Source organism: Hemibagrus wyckioides, linkage group LG04 (genome assembly GCF_019097595.1).
Source record: "Hemibagrus wyckioides isolate EC202008001 linkage group LG04, SWU_Hwy_1.0, whole genome shotgun sequence".
Lineage (NCBI taxonomy): Eukaryota > Metazoa > Chordata > Actinopteri > Siluriformes > Bagridae > Hemibagrus > Hemibagrus wyckioides.
Window position 1 is genome coordinate 6,264,354 of NC_080713.1, and position 22,042 is coordinate 6,286,395.

General features: G+C 36.5%; 2 protein-coding genes across 2 annotated transcripts in view; one reads left to right on the forward strand and one right to left on the reverse strand.

Moving 5' to 3' along the window:
* Positions 1-1,472: 1,472 nt before the first annotated feature.
* Positions 1,473-6,428, reverse strand: scamp5b (secretory carrier membrane protein 5b). Its single transcript, XM_058387578.1, has 7 exons — positions 6,275-6,428; positions 5,395-5,447; positions 5,159-5,278; positions 4,542-4,698; positions 3,672-3,773; positions 2,972-3,089; positions 1,473-2,322 (listed from the first exon to the last, which is right to left on the reverse strand). Exons 2-7 carry the CDS (start codon positions 5,399-5,401, stop codon positions 2,122-2,124), a joined length of 705 nt encoding a protein of 234 aa, XP_058243561.1. The 5' UTR covers positions 5,402-5,447; positions 6,275-6,428; the 3' UTR covers positions 1,473-2,121.
* Positions 6,429-8,007: 1,579 nt separating this feature from the next.
* The window catches only part of abcc8b (ATP-binding cassette, sub-family C (CFTR/MRP), member 8b), a 31,340-nt gene continuing 17,305 nt past the window's right edge, over positions 8,008-22,042 (forward strand). Inside the window, exons 1-19 of the mRNA XM_058387579.1 lie at positions 8,008-8,148; positions 9,144-9,303; positions 10,541-10,682; positions 10,900-11,021; positions 11,785-11,951; positions 14,610-14,852; positions 14,921-15,109; positions 16,041-16,205; positions 17,229-17,384; positions 17,812-17,946; positions 19,286-19,448; positions 19,845-19,885; positions 20,009-20,160; positions 20,241-20,349; positions 20,446-20,580; positions 20,663-20,735; positions 21,029-21,134; positions 21,245-21,277; positions 21,958-21,996. Of these exons, the coding sequence (XP_058243562.1) occupies positions 8,113-8,148; positions 9,144-9,303; positions 10,541-10,682; positions 10,900-11,021; positions 11,785-11,951; positions 14,610-14,852; positions 14,921-15,109; positions 16,041-16,205; positions 17,229-17,384; positions 17,812-17,946; positions 19,286-19,448; positions 19,845-19,885; positions 20,009-20,160; positions 20,241-20,349; positions 20,446-20,580; positions 20,663-20,735; positions 21,029-21,134; positions 21,245-21,277; positions 21,958-21,996 (2,366 nt within the window). The 5' untranslated portion in view covers positions 8,008-8,112. The remainder of the gene's footprint in view (positions 8,149-9,143; positions 9,304-10,540; positions 10,683-10,899; positions 11,022-11,784; positions 11,952-14,609; positions 14,853-14,920; positions 15,110-16,040; positions 16,206-17,228; positions 17,385-17,811; positions 17,947-19,285; positions 19,449-19,844; positions 19,886-20,008; positions 20,161-20,240; positions 20,350-20,445; positions 20,581-20,662; positions 20,736-21,028; positions 21,135-21,244; positions 21,278-21,957; positions 21,997-22,042) is intronic.

The following is a 22,042-nucleotide window of genomic DNA, read 5'->3' on the forward strand; positions in this document are numbered from 1 at the left end:
GGTTATTGGATGTCTTTTAGACACTGTTTAAAAGTTTCAATGTGATTTCTCTTTAATTCAGTGCGATATTTACATGTCAGGTTGCTAAAGGGGGTCGAGACGTTGCTTGCTTTATGAGCTCCAAGCAGCAAAAGCACATCGCTAATAAAGAAAGTAATAAAGTAATAAAGAAAGTGAGGTAAATAAATCTGTTTAAAGAGCTTTCCAGTCTAATCCGGACTTCGAGAGGCCGCTCTCCGAGGACATCCGAGGTGAAAGCGCACGTGGTTAGATTTGTGTTTTTACTAAGAGTGAATTTATTGCTCAGAGAAGCTGATGGAGGACACGGTGGTGTTATGGCTGCTGTGCCAACAGGAAAGTGGTTGCCCGCTCTCTTTCAGAGAAGCATCTGGGAAATCAGGGATTTGCAAAGGACATAAAAAATCTCTAGCCCTCTGTGGTTTAAAGAAATGAAGAAACTGTATGATTTGCTTTTTGGAATAAGACTGCCCCCTTTTGGTGTAGTTTAGTCAAAAAAAGACATTGTATGATTTTATAATAATAATAATAATAATAATAATAATAATAATAATAATAATAATAATAATAATAATAATAATAACAGCAAAAACAACAGTGAGTGTATTTATAGACAAATAATATGTGAATGTTTTCAAGCATTACTCTATAATTTCTTAAAATATTCTGACAAATGAATAATGGTTTCAAACATCCATTTTCTCTACTGCTTTTCCTACACAGGCTCACTGGAAGCCTGGAGCCTTTCCAGGGAACTCGGGACACCCTGGACGGTAGGCCACCCCATCAAATGCTACAATAACATACACATTCACACATGTGAATGTTTGATCATTTAGGGAAGGACACTCAGAGACCCATTCACACACAATGGACAGTTTAGAGATTAGCCAATCAACACGTGTTTTTGGACTGGGGGAGGAGACCGGGTACATGCAGAACTTCTTGCACACAGGGCAGAGACTAATCCCAGAGGTGCAAGACAAGTAACCACTAAGCTGCCATGAAACCAGTTCCAAACAATAGAAAAATAAGAAAGAAAGAAAGAAAGAAAGAAAGAAAGAAAGAAAGAAAGAAAGAAAGAAAGAAAGAAAGAAAGAAAGAAAGAAAGAAAGAAAGAAAGAATAGCAAAAAATAAAATTTGCAATAATACATTTTTAAAAAATTGAAAAAAAAAATAATTTAAAGTCTAATGAAGTGGCCTTATTCAAGCATTTTTGTTCACATGTTATTCTATTATTTTCTAACAATTTTTCTGTCAATTTCTGTAAAACAAACTGGATTGTGGTTTGCTTTTGTTTTTGTTTTTTTAAAACAGTAAATTTAAACAGATCAGATTTTTATATACATTGCAAAATGAAATAACATTATACAGAATATCATAAATTGTTTATTAAGATTTTTATAAATCTAATATCAGATACATCAGATTTAAGGTATAACTGAAATGGGTGAAGTGTTTAGGATGAAATGATGCTCAGGACATAACGGCAAACCCTAGCAGGGATAGGACTACACTCACATTCAAACTAGATGATAAGTATTAAACAACTAAATGCTAAATATTTAAAGAGTTATCGTTGGTATAGTTAGTCAGCACCTAAAAGAAAATGTTTTGTTTTTTTTTTTTGGTTACAAACTTGATAGTTGACGTTACATTATAATTAGAAGTTTAGTACGTTAATTGTATGAAATATTGTGTTTCAGTTTCAAAACTGTTCAGGATATTAAGTAGTCACATGTATTGAGTCGTACAGTGACATCATTAACCCACATTTTTGTCACAACAGACAATTGTGTACGTTTTTTTTTCTTCCCTCAGTAACTTAATAAAACCCAGCTTACAACATACAAAGAAGTCAAAGAAAGAGACTATGACAAATCTGTCTGCTTTTCCATCCAAATACAAAGGAGCTAAAGAACCACACAATTACAAGCCATTGCAGTTTTTCCAACTAAAGAAAACCAGAAATCAGACTCCCAACTGAATACACATTTTATTCCAGAAGAGCGCTGCCCAAAGCTGTCTTGATCTATCTGTAAGATGCGACGGCCAACATTCCTGGCCTGCTTTTTTGGCAAGTCTCTGCACTTGTGTTTGCTTTATATTTCATTCTGTATTAACATCTGATTGCTGTAGTTGGGTGTGTTGGACGGATCCTGCGCCTCCATGGCTCCATGGGCGGCTCCCAGGGCGGCTTGCTGAGCGGCCTCCTGAACGTGTGGGTTTTTCCAGGCGCCTGTAGCCCACTCCTCCTGAGCCTTACTCATGCTGCCTCCACTGCCCCGGTACAGGTTATGAACCTGGATTGGACAAACACAAATGTCTGTTCAGTATCTAACAGTGAATATTTTTATAGCAATACAATTGATTCTAAAGTGCCTAATATTTGAGACATTACAATATGACAACAATACTCAGGCTCCATCACACCATTATGGGGTTACAAGTACAAAGTTTTCTTCCTCATATATTACAACAATTTGCATTTTTAAATAATGTTAATTAAAATGATTACCAATGAAAATATCGCATTACACTTGCTTTCAATCCATTTATAGTTGCATTTTATACTGTCTGGGAATGTCTGGGAAAAAAATGTCTAGGAAATCTTATCGATTGCATCATAGTAGCTATTAACAGTCATTCCTTCAATAACCTCTCTTTTGTCTTTTGCTCCTGAGCTTAATAAGGAAAACTGCTTATTATGCTAAATAACTCATAACTCCACATAATTCAGGCTGCTAGTGTGTGTGTTTCATTACAGAGCAAAATCTGAAATATCACTTAACCGATATTATTTTTCTATCTATCTATCTATCTATCTATCTATCTATCTATCTATCTATCTATCTATCTATCTATCTATCTATCTATCTATCTATCTATCTATCTATCTATCTATCTATCTATCTATCTATCTATTTGCTTGTTTGTACAGATCCATGTTACCGTAGTAAGAGCGATGAAGGACAAAACCGCTACAGCCGTAAACATGATGGTCGGAATGAGCATGATGATGGAGGCAAAGATGCTTGTGCCAAAGAAGACAATAGTGCCTAACCAGCCACTTGGAAAACAAAGAACAGAGCATTATTTATTATTTATTTTTATATTTTTTTACTCAGTATGTGAATAGACAGACTGTGCTATTGTATATCTGTTCAGAAATGAGGAGTAGTCAGGATTTAATAGTATAATTATACACATCTGTATTCAGGATTTAGATACAATAACAGTCTTAAGTGCTCTTCTGAATTTACATACAGAGGATGGAGTTTGCCTAAACCGGAGGTACTGGGAGGTATAACACACACTCACTCTCACACGGACACACTATAGACGATTTAGAGCTGCCAATCAACCTACTGCACATGTCTTTGGACAGGGTGAGGAAACCAGATTACCCTGGTAGTGTAAGGCCAAAGATTCTAATCACTAAGCCATTGTTCCACCATCACTGCTATTTACAATTTGTTAAACAAAAATAAAAATCAGTTGAATGAGACCATTACAGAATGTAATATCATTTAGATCAGTGCTCAGAACATGGCCTTGGGTGAAATGCTGGAGTGAGTACATCACACATAAAAGCACTTTCAATGATTGGAAATGTTCTGTTTAAACTAGCTGAACAATCCGAGTCACTTACCAGACCCCCCATCCTGGAATCCCAATGGCTTGGATGATGCTGATAGCAACCTGAGCCATGAAGACGAAGAAGAAAGCCATGAAGTTGAAGGAGCTGTCTGTCCTAAAAGTAACAGATGGACAGTAGGAGAGGACAGCAGACAGATAGTGAAAACTGAATTCTGTCTCAAACTGTCAAACCTACCTTATTTATAGGCCTTATTTGCTGTCCTATAAATAAGAGTGTTCAAAAATGTCAGGAGGTGGATATCGTATGAGCTCCGATGACAACGGTGTCAACCGGTTCAACTCATCCATTGCACTAAAATAAAGTGAAACTTACTTTAAGTAAGTTGTTTTTTATGTCTAACATCAACTAGTTATTAATTATGGCACTCAACCTATTTGGAAACAGGTTATTATTACTTATTACTTAGATTTTTATGTTCAATTAAAATACACATTGAAGATCTAGATATATGAAAAAGGTTCGCTAATGAACCCTAATAGTCCCAAAAGATTTGCAGTGATTTTTGATGAATGGAAAAAAGGTGACTTAAAATATCCAAAATTAATGAAGCATGAATGAATAATAAATTTATATAAACAATCCTTTTTTAATCGTCTAAACAAGTCTGTTTTAAAATATTTCTAACTGTTTTCCTAAATAAATAATTAATAATGTATTTGCTCTTATATATAATAAGTTATTTGCTTTTATATTGCATTTATTATATATAAACATGTGGTTGTTATATGTATAGTATGTTGTTGTGACTGATATTTTAATTCAACATTTATCAGATCTTTTTTAACCCTTCATTAGTTTAAAGTTATAGAGTATGTGTCATACAGTGCAGAAGTGATCGACTGCAGTGCTAATGAGACTCACTTGAAGGCCTTGTAGACAGGTCTGAACCAACACACGTAGGAACATGGAGTGAAGAGGATCAGCCACATGATGGACATGCCAAAGTTTGTCACTCCTCCTCCACCGAACATCCAAGCCATACAACCTACAAAATTCACCACCAGAGTGGCACTGTACACTGAGGAGCAACACATTCAGGTTAGAGCTTGTGTTTTGAAAGGTTTGATGTGGAGAATTAAAAATGAGGGGAGGGAAAGGCAGAAGGGCAGGAAGGAAGGAAGGAAGGAAGGAAGGAAGGAAGGAAGGACCAGTATCAAGGAAGAAAGGAATAAACAAAGGCAGGAGGATGGATGGGTGGATGGATGGATGGATCGAAGGAAGGAAGGAAGGAAGGAAGGAAGGATGGATGGAAGGAAGGAAGGAAGGAAGGAAGGAAGGAAGGAAGGAAGGACCAGTATCAAGGAAGAAAGGAATAAACAAAGGCAGGAGTACAGAAAGGATAGATGGATGGATGGATGGATGGATGGATGGAAGGATGGAAGGAAGGAAGACAGGAAGGAAGACAGGAAGGAAGACAGGAAGGAAGGAAGGAAGGAAGGACTGTAAAAGACAGATGGTTCCTTAGATCAAATACCCACACATCCAGAGGTAGTAAATTTTCTTGCACATGCTGCGGTGCTGCTCTGGTATCTCCTCAAAGTCCTGGTAGAAACATGGCTTCAGAGGAATAAACGACGGCAGAGGAGGGAAATTATTCTCTATTGGACAAGAAAAATCAAATCAAATAAAACTATTATTACTGCTGCTACCAATAATAATAATAATATAATAATAATAATAATAATAATAATAATAATAATAATAATAATAATACCAGCCATTGGGAAATATGCTGTCGTCTATGTCTTATGATTGTCTAAATATAGTCTAAGAAGAGATCAAACATATGTAGGTTAGTACACACACACACACACACACACACCAGCGTAAAACCACCAGTGACTTTTGGTAAGCTCAGTCACTCAGTTTTCTTAGATGTTTTGTTTTTGATGCTGAACAAAGTTCCCTTAGATCAACATTTAAGAACTAAGTATGTTTGTGTAAATGTTTCATGCATAAGCTAAAACATTTGGCCCATAGACAATAAAAGCAAAATAGTACAGTGACAGGAAGGAAGCAGTGGAAATTCAAGGGTTTAATCCCAAATAGTGCTTAGTTCCCTTAATAAGTAGAGTACATATTGTCAGGATATGACAGAGATAGCAACTTTTACTTCCTATCTAGTGCACTAAAGGTCCAGTAGCAAACAGTGTAGGTCTCAGACAATGTTTACTATATCTCCAAGTGTTATCATTACGTAAACATCAATGAGTGATATTTATGCATTTCCAGAAACAAAAAATAAAAGACCAAATGCTTGCTCTTTTATTATGAAGGTGCACTGCATAGGGTAGGCCTAAAAATAATACTACACATTTTAGTGAATGTTTTGCATATACATGGAATTTCCCTGACTTCTTTAGGGCAGAAGATCTGTTGATATTTACAAACCTGGATCTTTCTGTTATGGGTTTATTTTACAATTTTAACCAGACCCAACGTTTTATATTCTCCTTTAATTCATATATTAATGAATGAATGAATGAATGAATGAATGAATGAATGGTGTCTTATCAAGAGTAGTTCCTCATACCAAAAATTCCAAACAAGAGAGTATTTAGAGACTCTAACCGGATATCCAATAATCCTCTTACCTTCTCATGCACGCTCAATACTCTGAATCCTTCGAAGTGCACTTTATACAGCTAATTCCTTTCATTTAACTATCTTCCACTTTACTTTAACACGACTAAATGGAAAATAATTATATTTCCGGGACGATATGTTGTCCGACTTATCTCATCTAACATCCAGAGTGACAGTTATCAAGCCCGCCTCCCCGCTATTATTATCCAATAGCTGAGATGCATGATTGTAACGTCCCGCCCCTTCTATCTCCTGCTAAGCTATGCATCTCGGTAGCTCTCCGCGGTGCTGAATCCTCCACACGATCCTACATTGCGCGCTGGCTCTCTCGCCACGCCCCTCCCTGCCGAGTTCTGTGCGCTGTGATTGGTCAGGAGTCATTCTATCCGGCTGTATTGTATAACACAACAGCGCAGTAGGATGAGGTTTCGAAAAAGTACACTGCAGTTTGTGTGCAGAAATAAATAATTCATTGTGTCGTCATTATTAATATGTATATTGATTACATTCTAGGAAAACGCGACTATGAACCAGGCCACTCCATCTTTTTTTGCACACTGAAGGCTAGTTTGGTTCTTTAGAGAACCTAAAGTAGTTATTCTGTGGCATGCCTCTAAAGAACCTTGTCTGCTGTGTACTGTATTAAAACATTGTCTTATTTAAACTTCATTAAAAACTTTGTTACAGCACGATAAAGTTTCACATTAGCAGTAAGGCATGAGTTAATAAGTCATTGAGTGTCTACATTTTTGGGGGGTTCTTTGGATATTTAAGGTTTCCTAGCTTCCTTGGAGTGGTATTGCTTGGGACTGTCTTATACAGAAACCTGAAAGTTGTAGGGTTCTACATAAAATCGTACAACAACAAATAACCTAAGTTATTCTTATTTTTCCTTGTTTTAAAGTTCATCATATTTTTGTTTACATTTTATAGTGTGTATCTATATTTTTTGTTTTCATTTATTTCTTTAAAATGTTTCACAGATGTCTCGTGGTTTTATATACTGTATATATGGGGCGACATATAAGATTTAACCGCCAGGGGGCAGTGTTTGTCCTACGTTTGGTTTGACCAGCGAGGACTAAGACAACTTGAGAATTATTTTAGAATGTATTATAATAAATTAATCTACACTATAATAATAACTATTATCAGTAGTATAATTGTTATATTATTATTATTATTATTATTATTATTATTATTATTATTATTATTATTATTATTTGAATTTACAGTAACAATTTATCGATATGCATTGTCAGGCAAACGTTAAGACAGAATTTAAAGTTTTATTAAACTTTAAGTTCTGTTAAAACAGAAAATAAAGTATATTTATATTTAAAGGCTTGGGTGCAAATGTATGTTTCTAAGTTTTATGGTAAACCTGGTGTTGGTAATGGAGGGTAAACTATGCCAATACTTATAGCCAATACTTACAGCCTAAAAAGTTGTGTGTGACATTTACTATTAAAATTAGATCCAAAAAAATAAAAACTCACAAACGTTCAATTAGACCTAGTTTATACTTAGATGGTAGCTGGAAATCATTAATAACTGAAAATTATTAAATTCTTTTTTTTTACTGACAGTGCAGTCTCCTAATTTTACAAAGTACCATCAGCAACAGCACCACAACCACCAACACTAACACCACCACCACCATTATTATTATTATTATTATTATTATTATTATTATAAGCGGAGGCGGCTCCCCGCGCGCCCGCGCGCACACACACACTGTTTATGGTTGACAGAGACCTTATAATCCGCGGGGAATAGAAGCTCCATCAGTGCTGTAGGTGGATGTGTCTCAGTACATGGTGGAGTTTAGGAAACACAGAGCAAGATGCTTCTCTCCAACATCATGCACGGATACAGAGCGGTGAGTTCGCCTTGATTTTCTTTTCCTAAGAAGTCAAACTTTTAAAACATTAGCGAAAGGAATGATACAGTAGCTTTATATAAAGTGTTTAAAATGACTTGAACCATGAAAGTTGGCTTCAATTCATGAAATACTTATAGAACATATGTAAAATAAAGTTAATGCGAGATAAAACATCATCATCATCATCATCATCATCAACAACAACAACAACAACAACAATGAGAATGAATATAAAAACCTTTCACAGACCTAAAAAGACAGAGTGGTGTTAAAAAAAAGAGAGAGAGAAAGAAAGAAATCAAAATGTGCTTCAACAAAAAGTATTAGTTATACAGGTTATTAGTAACTGTTATTATTATTATTATTTTATAGGTTATTATTATTATTTTATTATTATTATTATTATTATTATTATTATTATTATTATTATTATTATTATTATTATTATTATTATTATTATTATTATTGTTGTTGTTGTTGTTGTTGTCGTTGTTATTATTATTATTATTATTATTATATTTATTTATTTATTTATTTATTTATTTATTTATTTATTTATTTATTTATTTATTTTGCATGACAAAAAAACATACATATGAATCTTAGTATCATTTTCATATGAATCTAAATATTCTATCTATCTATCTATCTATCTATCTATCTATCTATCTATCTATCTATCTATCTATCTATCTATCTATCTATCTATCTATCTATCTTTCTGTCTATCCTCCTTTTGACTTCTCCATTTTTTTATTGTTCAGAAGGTGTTGATTAATTTTTTATAATTACAGCTTTGACAATCATTACATCACAGATTTATATTAATGTATTAATATTATAATTTTTATATTAACGTTACACCAGGATTTGTATGGTGAAGGCTCGATATTATCTGAGGCAAAAATAATATATTATTATTATATAAAGTATTATTACTTTGAATTTTGCCTCTCTTTGCTTATCTTTTTTCATTTCTCATCCTCTCTTAGACTCCAGTCTCCAACAGCACCCTGTCTTTCTGTGGTACTGATAATTCATCTGCCTATAAGGTGGATAACGGGCTTCTGAATAACGGCTGTTTCCTGGATGCCCTGGGGCTTGTTCCACATGTCTTCCTTCTCTTCAGCACTTTCCCCATTCTCTTCATTGGTAAGTGGCTTGAAACAGACAGATCACTGCTATTCAATAAGATTATAGAACTTTGTATTGATTTAATTTGATGATTGGATGAAATGGGATGGGTTGGTGGTGCTACAGTTAGCATCAGTGCTTCCCAGGGTAAATTAGCTACTGTAAAATGCCCTTAGTTGTGATGGGATATCACATCCTGAACAAGATAAAGCATTCAAAGATGAATAAATGAATGATAGAGCATTTACACTATATTGCCAAAAGTTTTGGGACATCTGCCATTACATGCACATGAACTTTAATGACATCCCATTCTTAATCCATAGGGTTTAATATGGAGTGTGTTTATGGGAATTCCTCTAGAAGCGCATTTGTGAGGTCAGGCACTGATGTTGACAAGAAGGCCTGGCTCGCAGTCTCCACTCTAATTCATGGCAAAGGTGTCCTATCAGGTTGAGGCCAGTCAAGTTCCTCCACACCAAACTGGCTCATCCATGTCTTTATGGACCTTGCATGCGCTGACCCCGCTCTGTGATTTTACTTGGCTTACCACTTTGTGGTTGAGTTGCTGTTGTTCCCAATTGCTTTTACTTTGTTATAATACCACTAACAGCTGACTGTGGACTATTTAGTGATGAGGAAATTTCCCGAATGCACTTGCACAGATGGCAACCTATCAAGGTGCAACAATTGAATTCACTGAGCTCCTGAGAGCAAACCATTCTTTCAAAAATGTTTGTAGAAGCAGTCTGCATGTTTAGGTGCTTGATTTTATATACCTGTGGCCATGGAAGTGATTGGAACACCGGAATTCAATGATTTAGAGGGGTGTCCCAAAACTTTTAGCAATATAGTGTAGCTATACATTATCCAAGTTATCGCTATGGAGTCATTTATTATATGAAAGGGTTCCAAGTAGTCTAATGAGCCCTTCAAGAACCCTTTTTGTACTATATAGCAAGCCAGGTTAGCTAAAATTTTAAATACCTGACAGATTCTAGATATTAAGATCTAAGATATTAAGATATTACAAAATAAGTGCTGATCATTTCGAGTTTTGTACGAAGTTAACCAACTACACTTTTATAAAAAAGCACTCTTAAAAGCTTAATTGGATAATTAAGCTTTCTTCACTTCCAAAAAGTTTTGCCTTAGGGACAAACAAAGAGGATGGACATGTTTTTAACAGTGTGATTAATGTATTTAATTCTCACTCTGTCATTAGCGCGCATTTTTAAAAGTGTTTGTAATGTAGGTTGGGGCAGCCAGAGCTCTAAGGTTCATATCCATCACAGCACATGGCTACACTTTCCTGGCCATAACCTACGCTGGTTGCTCACAGCCGCTTTGTTATTTGTGCTGGTGTGTGAGGTTGCTGAGGGGATTGTCTCAGATGGGTGAGTGATTGTTGCATAATCCATACAGTTAAATATTACATCATAGAGTATAATCCGTTTTAAAGGATTAGTAATCATTTCCAGCATATTCATATACAACTCATTACTGAGGATGTAGCTACATACAGTAATGAGAAAGGGCTGGGAATCCAGAGTGGTCTTAGTTGAGATCTGATGAAAGTGTTGCTCTTTAACACAAACAGTTGTTTTCTTTTAGGTTTAACCAGTCTCACCACCTCCATCTTTATATGCCGGCTGGACTGGGCATTCTGGCAGCTATAACCTCCATAGTCTACTACCACAACATAGAGACCTCCAATTTTCCCAAACTTTTATTAGGTATGTAGAGGACGTTATAAAACCTATTACAGTGTTCATCTGTATCATTGTTGATGTTCATACTAAATAATTTCACCTGCCTTTCCTATACTGGTTTATATGGTTTCAAATGAAATTACTGCTCACACACAAAAAATGAAAGATCATAACGAGGAAGAAATGTTATTGACTTAACAAATGAAGTTTTATAAGTTTTCAAAAATGAAACTTAAACTAACCCAGTGTCTTGACTATTTGTGAGCTGAAACAAAGCTTATCTTCAAGATCACTTACATTTTTAAGTGGGCAGGTGAACATTCGTGTCTAAGTTTAACCATCTTGAAATGTTTTACAGTGAGGTTGAGACTTAGCTGATATAGCTGAGGTTTGAGGAACCTCACACACTCCGAATTCACACAATGAAAAGAACATTTCTGGTTTAGGCCACATAGAGTCCAGTATTCCAGGGTTTTTATTATGAATATCAATACAGTTATGGATATTTAGAGCTCTAAACAGGCACACATACATGTTCTGGCATTGAGTTACACTCCTAATGCATATAGTGAGGGAATTTTTAATGACATTTGGACTATAGGCCAGAAATATCCTATATTTAGTATTTACAACCTTTTGTTGAGCCAAAACTGGCCCTTTATTACATCCTCACACTGAGTAATATTGTTTCTTGTCTTTATTATTAATTGTTATTTTCATTATGTGGATTGTTTAGGAAATGCTCCAATACGTATGTTGTCATGTTGTGATTTCCATTTATATGAAGCTCTGCTTATCTACTGGATTTTGGCCTTTGTCACCAAAACCATCAAGTTCACTAAGTACGATGAGCACGGAATCGGCCTGGGGCAGCTGCGCTTCTGCATCACAGGCTTGCTGGCTTTAATCTACGGCCTGCTGCTGACTGTGGAGATCAGCGTTATCCTGCGCAGGGTGAGAAGAGACAAGGAAACTTTAGAGATTTGAGTTTGTGAGTGTGTGTGTGTGTGTGTGTTTGGGTGTGAATATCATCGCTGAAAAATTACCCAGCTATTTAAGTATTGCATTAATGCCATGGTTTGTTGTTATCTTGTTACTAATACCTCAAAGTACAACAGGGACACAGTTAAACTGATTTTTCTAAGAAATTAAAAACAAAACCACTTGCGGTTCATTTGTATGTTTAGTGCACTGACATAAAATTGCTTCTCAGTGACCGACGAATTATGATGAGCTACTCTTTCACACATCAAGTTAAATAGCAGGGACACTTACCTCTGATGTCCATCTCTCTTTCTCCCCACCCCTCTCTCTCTTTCTGTCTTTCTATCTGTTATACAAATTAATCCCCAGAAAGTCATTTCAGTCTATGCAGGATTAAGAAAAGAAAGGCATTACGCTAGCTCTGTAATATATTTCGGTCATGTGGCACTGCAGCACAGAATGAACTCTGTTTTTTCACAGAATGAACACTGTTTTTTCTCCAGACCCTACATCTGTCCATCTGTCCTCCCCGCCAGGGGTGGGGGTAGATAATAAACCCACCACTTTTAGCCTGTGTTAAGCTGTTTATCAGGGTATGGTGAATAGGGGTCATGGTCTTGGGATTTCGCCATAACCTTTGCAGTGAGGACAGATGAATAATAATAAAAAAAAAACTTTAGTATTTGCAGAAAGTGTGCAATGTTAATTTATGGTTTATAAAGATAGAAGATAGACCCTATGTATTCTAAAATGGCAGATTATTAACAAAAATAACTTCTCAATCATGCAGATTTGGAGTCAGTTGTTTTTTTCAAGCAGAGGTTTACTGCTTAATGACTCTTACTATGCTATCACTGCCAACATATACTATATTGCCAAAGGTTTCAGGACGTCTGACTTTACATGCACATGGACTTTAATGACATCCCCTTCTTAATCTGTAGGGTTTGATATGTAGCTGGTCCACCCTTTGCAGCTATAACACCTTGAACTCTTCTGGGAAGGCTTTCCACAAGGTTTAGGAGTGTGTTTATGGGAATTCCAATAGAAGCACATTTGTGAGGTCAGGCACTGATGTTGACAACAAGGCCTGGCTTGTAGTCTCCACTCTAATTCATCCCAAAGGTGTCCTATCAGGTTGAGGTCAAGACCAAGCCAGTCAAGTTTCTCCACACCAAACTCACTCATCCATGTTATCTTTATGGACTTTGCATGCGCTGTCCCCACTCTGTGAATTTTTGTGGCTTACCACTTTGTGGTTGAGTTGCTGTTGTTCCCAATTGCTTCCACTTGTTATAATATCACTAGCACTTGACCGTGGAATTTTTAGTAGTGAGGAAATTTCATGAATGGACTTATTGCACAGGTGGCAACCTATCACAGTACAATGCTTGAATTCAATGAGCTCCTAAGAGAGACCCATTCTTTCACAAATGTTTGTAGAAGCAGTCTGCATACCTAGGTGCTTGATTTTATACACCTGTGGCCATGGAAGTGATTGGAACACCGAAATTCAATAATTTGGAGGGGTGTCCCAAAACCTTTGGCAATATAGTGTTTCTAAATTTCTGTTATGAAGTATCCATGGTTAATCCATAATTATAATATTATTATAATCAGCCCTAGTCCCCTAGACCTGGAAAGCTACAGTGTACAGTGATGATTTCGTTTTAAGTTAAATGGTCAGTACACAACATTGCCACTTCACAGCCTCAGGGATCAGATTACTGTCTGTGTACAGTTTCTGTCGATGGTCTTCCTTTGTCTCCATGGGTTCCCTCCAGGTTCTCCAGTTTCCTCCCCCTCACAAAAACGTACACGTTGATCAATTGAGGTGTAACTGAGTGTGTGGTGCTCTACTATGGAATGGTGTCCCACTCAGATAACCAGGGAAAAAAAGCTTTAGACAAACTATTTTCACATAGTCCCAAACTGCTACACAACTCAAACAGTGGTGTGGAATGTTGACCTACTGATCCTGATTTTGAGAGTCAAACAAGGAGTCACACAAAAGTCAAACAAAAATTTTACCACCAGATAACCCTTTTATTCGGAAATGGTAGGTTAGCTTTCATATGCTGACATGGCTTGCTAGGTTTACTTGGGTTGCTAGGATTGGCTAGTAAGAATTTGAATAGGAACGCATCATTTTGAGATAGATCAACCTTGCTTTGGTGTAGTTAAAGCTTACATGACCTTTACCAAGAGTTACCTTGTCTATTTTCAATCAAAAGAAAAGAAGGTTCTTCTTGGGTCAAATCAAAACAGTTTGATTAATGTTAAGTTCTGTACCAGAAGAACACCCAATGCCTTGCTGTTTATCCACAAGTACTTTAGATTTAGGCATAGCCTCCTGGTGGTCCAGTGGCAGTCTCCCACGCTCTCATTGCCATGGCCTGTTAACTCTAAGTGCTGGTCCCAAATCTGGTTAAAATTGGAAGGTTCTGTCAGAAAATGCATCCGGCGTAAAATAACCTGTGCCAAATTGAAACATTTTCACCAAATGATCCACTGTGGGGACCACGAATAGGGAGCACCCAAAAGAATAACAACAACTTTATACTAAGGCATGGAAGTAGCACAAGACTAATCTTTTATTGTTGTCCATGTGCGGTATTTGTATTCCAGCGGTACATTTTCTTCCCATATCCGACTGAGGTGAAACCTCCTGAGGACCTGCAGGACCTTGGTGTGCGTTTCCTTCAGCCTTTTGTCAACCTGCTGTCCAAGAGCACGTATTGGTGGATGAACACATTCATCACATCAGCACACAAACGTCCCATCCACCTCAAAACCATTGGCAAGCTGCCCATAGCTATGAGAGCTCTCACCAACTACCAGAAGCTACGGAAGGCCTTCAGTGCCCAGAAGGTACACAAAGAGTACTAATAGTACTTTTAGACTTAAATTTTAAAAAATAAAATATCGTGTGTGTGTAGGAGAGAGGCATAATCCATGCACGAGGCCCACGGCCAATTTGGTATGCTCTGAGGCAGGCATTTGGAGGTCCCCTGCTCCTCAGCATCACTCATCGTTTCCTCGCTGACCTGCTGGGCTTCGCCGGACCGCTGTGCATCTCTGGCATCGTCCATCACATCAGCCGTGATAATCACACCATTAAGCCACCGGTATTCATACAGTACATGTTATCCACTTTAAAGGAGAATTTTAAATGTTATAAACTACAGGATGCAGTTTTTTATACTATTTTTATTTATACTTTTTTTTTTTTGCACAATTAACAGTGTCTGTTTTATTAATTTGTGGGTTTTGTTTAAGCCACGCCAAGGGATTAGTGTTAGGTTCTCAGCTTAAAGATTAGAACAGATAAGAAGGCAAAAAAGATGTAAATGTTCCATAAAATAAAATTTGTTTCTGTCTGTTTTCAACTTCATCTCTCTGATATACAGATCCTTCAGCTTGAAAAGAGCATTTGGGAATCTTTCTTCTTAACGACTGATCAATTTAGAAGATGATAAAACGTACTGAACAATTTGTGACATTTTCGAGTCGTTTGATGTGAAAGGCCTGCGTCGGTGAGATTTTAGTAAAGAGAGCTTGAAGATTGAAGCGAGACGTCAGCGTGACACAGTTTTGCATATAATCTGTCAATTCTGAGCACTAAGTGGAGTTCATGTACTCACAGAACAATTATGTGTGTGTTGGTTATGAGTATATTAAGAGTCTGAAGGCTGCATTAATGTGTACGTATTAGCAAGCATGGTCATGCATGACCAAAGCAAAGATTTATATCATATATTATGTCCTAGCTATTCTCGGATGAAATATAGCATACACTTAATAATTTGTTGCTTTAGGCAGTGATTGTCTCTGGGGCTCTTTATACTTTCCCCCCCAAAATAATATCATTTAGCATAAACATTACAGTTGAACATTTCTGTGCAACTAAAAAGCATGCTCGTTTCGATCACAATTCCAAATCTGATTTCTTATTCATATTATTATCACAGTTGGAATATAGGCTTTTATTAAAATATCTGAATTGACCTTCTGTGTATGCAAGCTGTTACATTACATTGTGTGTGTGTGTTTGAACAGGTCAAGCTGCTAGGCATCCAGTTCATTTCTTCTCAGGCATTTTTAGCCAATGCCTATGTGTTGGCAGTGCTGCTGTTCCTAGCTCTGCTTCTTCAGAGGACATTCCTGCAGGCCTCTTATTATGCTGCTATAGAGACTGGCATTAAAATCAGGGGAGCCATACAGGTTTTTATATCAACCATTCAAATACACTCTCAGTTTGTTTATATTTCACCAAATGTTGGTAACAACCCATGCAAAAGCCTTTGTTGGTTATGACAGCTTCAAGACACCTCCTGTATGGAGAAACTAGTTGCATGCATTGCTCAGGTGTGCTTTTGACCCATTCTTCCATACAAACATTTTCAAATCTTGAAGGTTCTGTTGGTCTTATTTTATACAACTTAGCAATTGAGGGGTTAAGCTTGGTCGACTTGGGATAAGAAACTCACAACCTTCCGATTAGTAGTCCAACCACTAAGATACCACATCCACACACACACACACAGAGGGGATACCTAACAATTCTTTCTATAATGATGTCATAAACAAATTCTTTTTAATAGTCACTCAATTGGCCAGTAATTAGGTTTAGTACATTATTCAGAGGTGGGTTCAATTAGTTTTGGTTGGTAATAGCTAGGGGTTATTGTTTGTGTTAAAACCTTTTATGTCTCCTAGTTTTACACTAACCATAGCACCCAAATTTCCATCTCTACCCTTTAGTCTATCATTGATTTCAGACCAGTTGTTAGTCCACAGTTCCTGCTATTTACTGTATGAATGTTTAAAATGCTACTGCTGATGCTAATGCTACCGTAAACTTGAAGCTAGATATAACTTTCTTATAAGAATGAACATTCAGAATACATTTTTTCTTCAGTTGCACATACTAAGTTTCAGCAACATAGAAATTCAGAATACAAGAAAACCATTTCACAAATTCTAGGCTTATTTCTTAAGAACTTTTAACACTTAAAGCCTAAATTAGGCTTAATCCTAATAACACTTTAAGCCTAAATGTTACATACTGAATGTGTAGTTTCGAAATCTGAACCAAATTTAATCAATACTTTTTATTACTTGCATGCTATTTTAAAGTTTGGACCATTATTTGCGCCAATTGTAACGTTTGCTCTCAGACTACTAAATGAATGATATTATGACCGGTATTCCACTGTGATACATCAGCCACCATCTGTTTTGTAGTGTAAGATCTACAATAAGATCATGTGTCTGAGTACGTCTAACATGTCCATGGGAGACATGACCATCTCTCAGATCTGCAATCTGGTGGCCCGAGACACGGAGCAGCTCATGTGGTTCTTCTTTCTGTGTCCAAACCTGTGTGCCATGCCAGTGCAGGTAAGAGCCATACATGCCTTTATAAATGTTAACATCATAGATTGTTAGATTGTTATATTATCCAGTATCTTCATTGTAATGAAACAGATAGATAGATAGATAGATAGATAGATAGATAGATAGATAGATAGATAGATAGATAGATAGATAGACAGATAGACAGATAGACAGATAGATAGATAGATAGATAGATAGATAGATAGATAGATAGTTCAAGGGCCCAACAGTGGTAGCTTGCCAGTACTGGGCTTGCACCCTGACCTTCCAATCAACAACCCAGACCCTTAAACTCTTGAGCCACTGCCCACATCAACAGAAATAAACAGCATCATAACAATTGAGGGAATATATTTAGATGTAATGTCAGTAACTCTACAGTTATAACAAAATAGTTTAGAGAAGGTCACTATGGCATGTTTCTTAACAGATCACTACTGGTGTCATCCTTCTGTACTATTTACTGGGGATCAGTGCTCTGATTGGAGCTGCCGTGATCGCTGTTCTCGCCCCAATGCAGTACTTTGTGGCTACACAGCTTTCGCGAACACAGAAAAGTACACTGGTGAGCATCAAACTCATTCAAATTCTTTGCCACAAGGCTATGGACTAGAACTAACATGAACAGGAGCTTGTCTAACAGCGTTCATCACTCTTCTCTGTGCTAAATATATTCAAAACAGGACTTTGGCCCATTCAAAGCTGGCGTAGGTCATACCAAACTACAGATTTACTGTAAATGTCCACCAGTTTTACAAAAAGCCTTCTTTATTAAATATAAGGTGTATTCACAGCACAATTGATTTACATTCAGTGATGGCTACAAGCTGCTTATGGTGAAGTAGATATAACAAAATAAAGACTAAAGTGTCAAAAACAGGCAGAAATTTGTCATGCAACAACAATACAGCTCAGCGAATACACACATAATAATACGTATGACATATTACGTTCCATTTATTTTGTCCTAATTGTAATCAAAGCAGTCATGATTTTCTTTTATGGATTTGTTTTTTTGTTGCTTTAATCCAGGTGGTTAATATGAAATGACTGTTGTGTATAACATTGAATAATAATGGTATAAATAAGAAGGTTGAGGTTTATGTTAATAAACTCACCTAAACATTTTTCCAAAAGTTTCATGAATTCATGCATTTCTGGGGAAAGCATTGCCTGGAACAATTTCCAAATAAATTTCCTTGAATCCAGCTTGATACATAAGGCTTAGTCTTGCACTATCCGGTATATGTTCACCCACACTGTTGCTATAACAACCTCAGGTCAATCTAATTACAGTCTGAACAATCAGGTCAGACATGGTCGCTTGTAATTTGTCTAAACATTGGACTTAAGAAATAAATCAGATTTGTCCTGCTGTGCTGCGTGTGGGGAGGGGGGGGGTAGCTTGTCTCAAGTGTGGATAAAAACAAAAATCAGGTTTCTGTGTTTACATGACTCGGAAAAAAATTCCACTTCGTTAAGAAAAAGCAGCCAAATTTGTATGAAGTATAGAAGTGCCAAAGCTTGAAGTTCAAACATAATCACAAGACACGGAAGATAAAATCTTGCAAGCTCGAGTAGATTTGCAGTGGACTAATGACAAAAATGATCAAAAGTCATTTCATTTACCTCCACTGGATGACAAAATTCAATCCGAGTAAATTTTAACATCCAGATATGGATTTATATCCATAACGAGCGAGACAGAGGTAACAATGTCAAGTAAAAACGTTCTTAAAATAAAACTTCTTACAAATTCAGACTCAAACAAGCCCTAACATCTGTGACACTAGATAGTGGAAGTCTCAATTATTATTTTTAGACATTCTACATTGACACAGGGTTCATTTCAGCAGATCATGAAACTCACAGACACATTTTGTCATTGTGTGTGTGTGTTGCAGGAGTACTCTAGTGAGAGACTGAAAAAGACTAATGAGATGTTGAGAGGCATTAAGCTGCTGAAACTCTATGCCTGGGAGCACATCTTCAGGTCCAGTGTGGAGGAAACGAGGAAAAAGGAGCTGACCAGCCTCCGAGCCTTCGCCCTCTACACATCCCTCTCTAGTATGACTTGAAATGAAATTGAAGGTGGAGACATGTTGAGTCAAAACACCAAAAAAAGGCTATTTTTTACTGTAAAGGTTCAGCTTGTAACAGTTGTGAAGTGTTTCTAGCGGTGTAAGGACACCTTATAAAAATGTTAATTTGCAAAATTTCCTGCCTGGTTACATTATTTACTACAAGATTCTTTAAAAAAAAATATTTGCATGGAAATTAGCCTCACCTCTCTCTGAAACAATGATGATGAGTTCTGTTATTTCTGTACCTTGCGAGTGAGATTGAAAGAACAAGATCACTTACCAACGTTTTTGCAATTTAAAATGTTGCAATTCATTTCCCAGCCATCAGAGGGCTCTCTAAGTGCAAAGTCTTTAAGTTTTGTGCTTTTTCTCTTTCCAGTTTTCATTAACGCTGCCATTCCAATCACAGCAGTTCTTACAGTGAGTGTATTGCTCTTTCCAAACCTCAAATCTCTACAGACTTTCGGCAATAGGTCCCAATTTGAATCAGGTGACGTCTCACGTAACATCTGATATATGAACTTTTTGCATTTTGTCCTTTAGACGTTTGTAGTACATGCCTATGTACACAGCTCTACAGACACTGCTCTCTCTCCTGCCGTGGCATTTGCTTCTCTTTCACTCTTCCACATCTTGGTCACGCCCCTTTTCCTGCTTTCTAGTGTACTACACTCAACTGTCAAGGCGCTTGTAAGGTGATTGGCTATCAGGTGAATATTCTAGAAGAATGAGACAAAGTGTTTGTGCTATATAGCTTCATTTCTGTCTGTTCCAGTGTGCAGAAACTTAGCGAATTCTTTGCTAGTGAAGAGATTGAACTCCATCAAGAACCCAAAACCCCCACGCCAACTAATACAAGCAACCACAGTAACATAAAGTCAGTTGTGAGTACTGCCATCTCCAAATTTCATAAAAATGAGATGTGAAGGCAAACCACATCTGCACTAAAGGGACTAAGATTGATGTTTGTTCTTCTGTAGTACATGTTGCAGCTTCAAGCCTCAAAGCTGGTTAAGCGCAAGAACAAAGCCAAACAGGACAAGAACAGTAACATACCACAACAGGATCCGAACCCGAACATGTCTGTTGGAAATGAGGAGAACATCTGTCTCAAGGTAGCAATCATTTCCAGGTTATTTCCAGATGCCGGTTTTACTTGAATAAATGTTAAATAATGGAAAAACCTTTACACTGTAGATTGTGAATGGCTACTTCACCTGGATGCAGGGATGTCCCACTCTGACCAACATTGACATAAAGGTTCCTTTTGGTAAGATGTGCATTATTTTAATTGAACCTCGCAGCTCCAGCGTCTCTGTTTGTATAGAGTTTTCTGGTTTCCTCATACCTCCCGAAAACATCACATAGGTGAATCGGCTTTATTAATTGCCCCTAGTTGTTAATGTGTGTACAAGGTGCCCTGTGATAGGCTGATGTATCTAAGGTGTATTCCCATCTCATTCCAAGTGCTCCCAGGATAGAATTTTGGTCCACCACAATCCAGAGTAAAACACGCCCCAAACACGGACGATACATATCTTATTGCATGTGTGTGTGTTATAGGTGCATTGACTATGATAGTAGGGCAGGTAGGATGCGGAAAGTCCTCCCTACTCTTAGCTGCTCTGGGAGAAATGCAGAAGATCTCAGGAAGTGTCACATGGAACAAGTACCACACAAATCACACATCAACCATTGCTTTGCTGTGTTTATTAACACGTATTAATAATAGTTATTATTAACTTATTCATGCTGTATGTTGTGTATCTGCACCAACAGATTGCCAGATCAGGAAGAGGAAGAGAATAACAGGTACAGTAAAATATTTTGCATATGGTTTGAGACTCTTTTTGATATCTAAAGGATGTCTATTTTGCAGAAAATGAGATATTAATGAAGATCTCTCTACTGTTACAGTATTTCTCTGAGAAAGTTGTTAACAGAGGTGAAAATACTAAAAGAGGAAAGAAAGTGGAAAATGATCCGTCTGCATGTCGTACTATTTTAACATTAAACAGTAAAATAATAAAAATAATAATAATAATAATAATAATAATAATAATAATAATAATAATAATAATAATAATAATGGAATGTTTGTACATCAGTATTGCGTAATACATCTAGACAGTGGTCAAAAGATTTCTCATATTAATATGCAAATTTAACTGAATTAATAAAACTTTTACTTTTCCATTGTCTCATAAAGCTGCAGAAAATATGAGAATCTATCAATCTATATCTATCTATCTATATATATTATAATCCAATTTCCTAACCCTAAGCACATTAGACAAATAATATAAGCACTGTCTATTGGTCTTTTTATCTACATCTCTTCATTATATATTATCTCTCTCTCTCTCTCTCTCTCTCTCTCTCTCTCTATATATATATATATATATATATATATATATAGCAGAAAAGTACATTTCAATTAATTAAATTTAATTTACTTCATTGATTTTCTTTTTTCTTTCTCTTGTCTCCAGACTGCTTGATAATCACGTTGCCGGCCCAAAAGCACCCGAGTATGTAATGTATATATTGCTCAGTACAAGCAAATTATTGATTCTG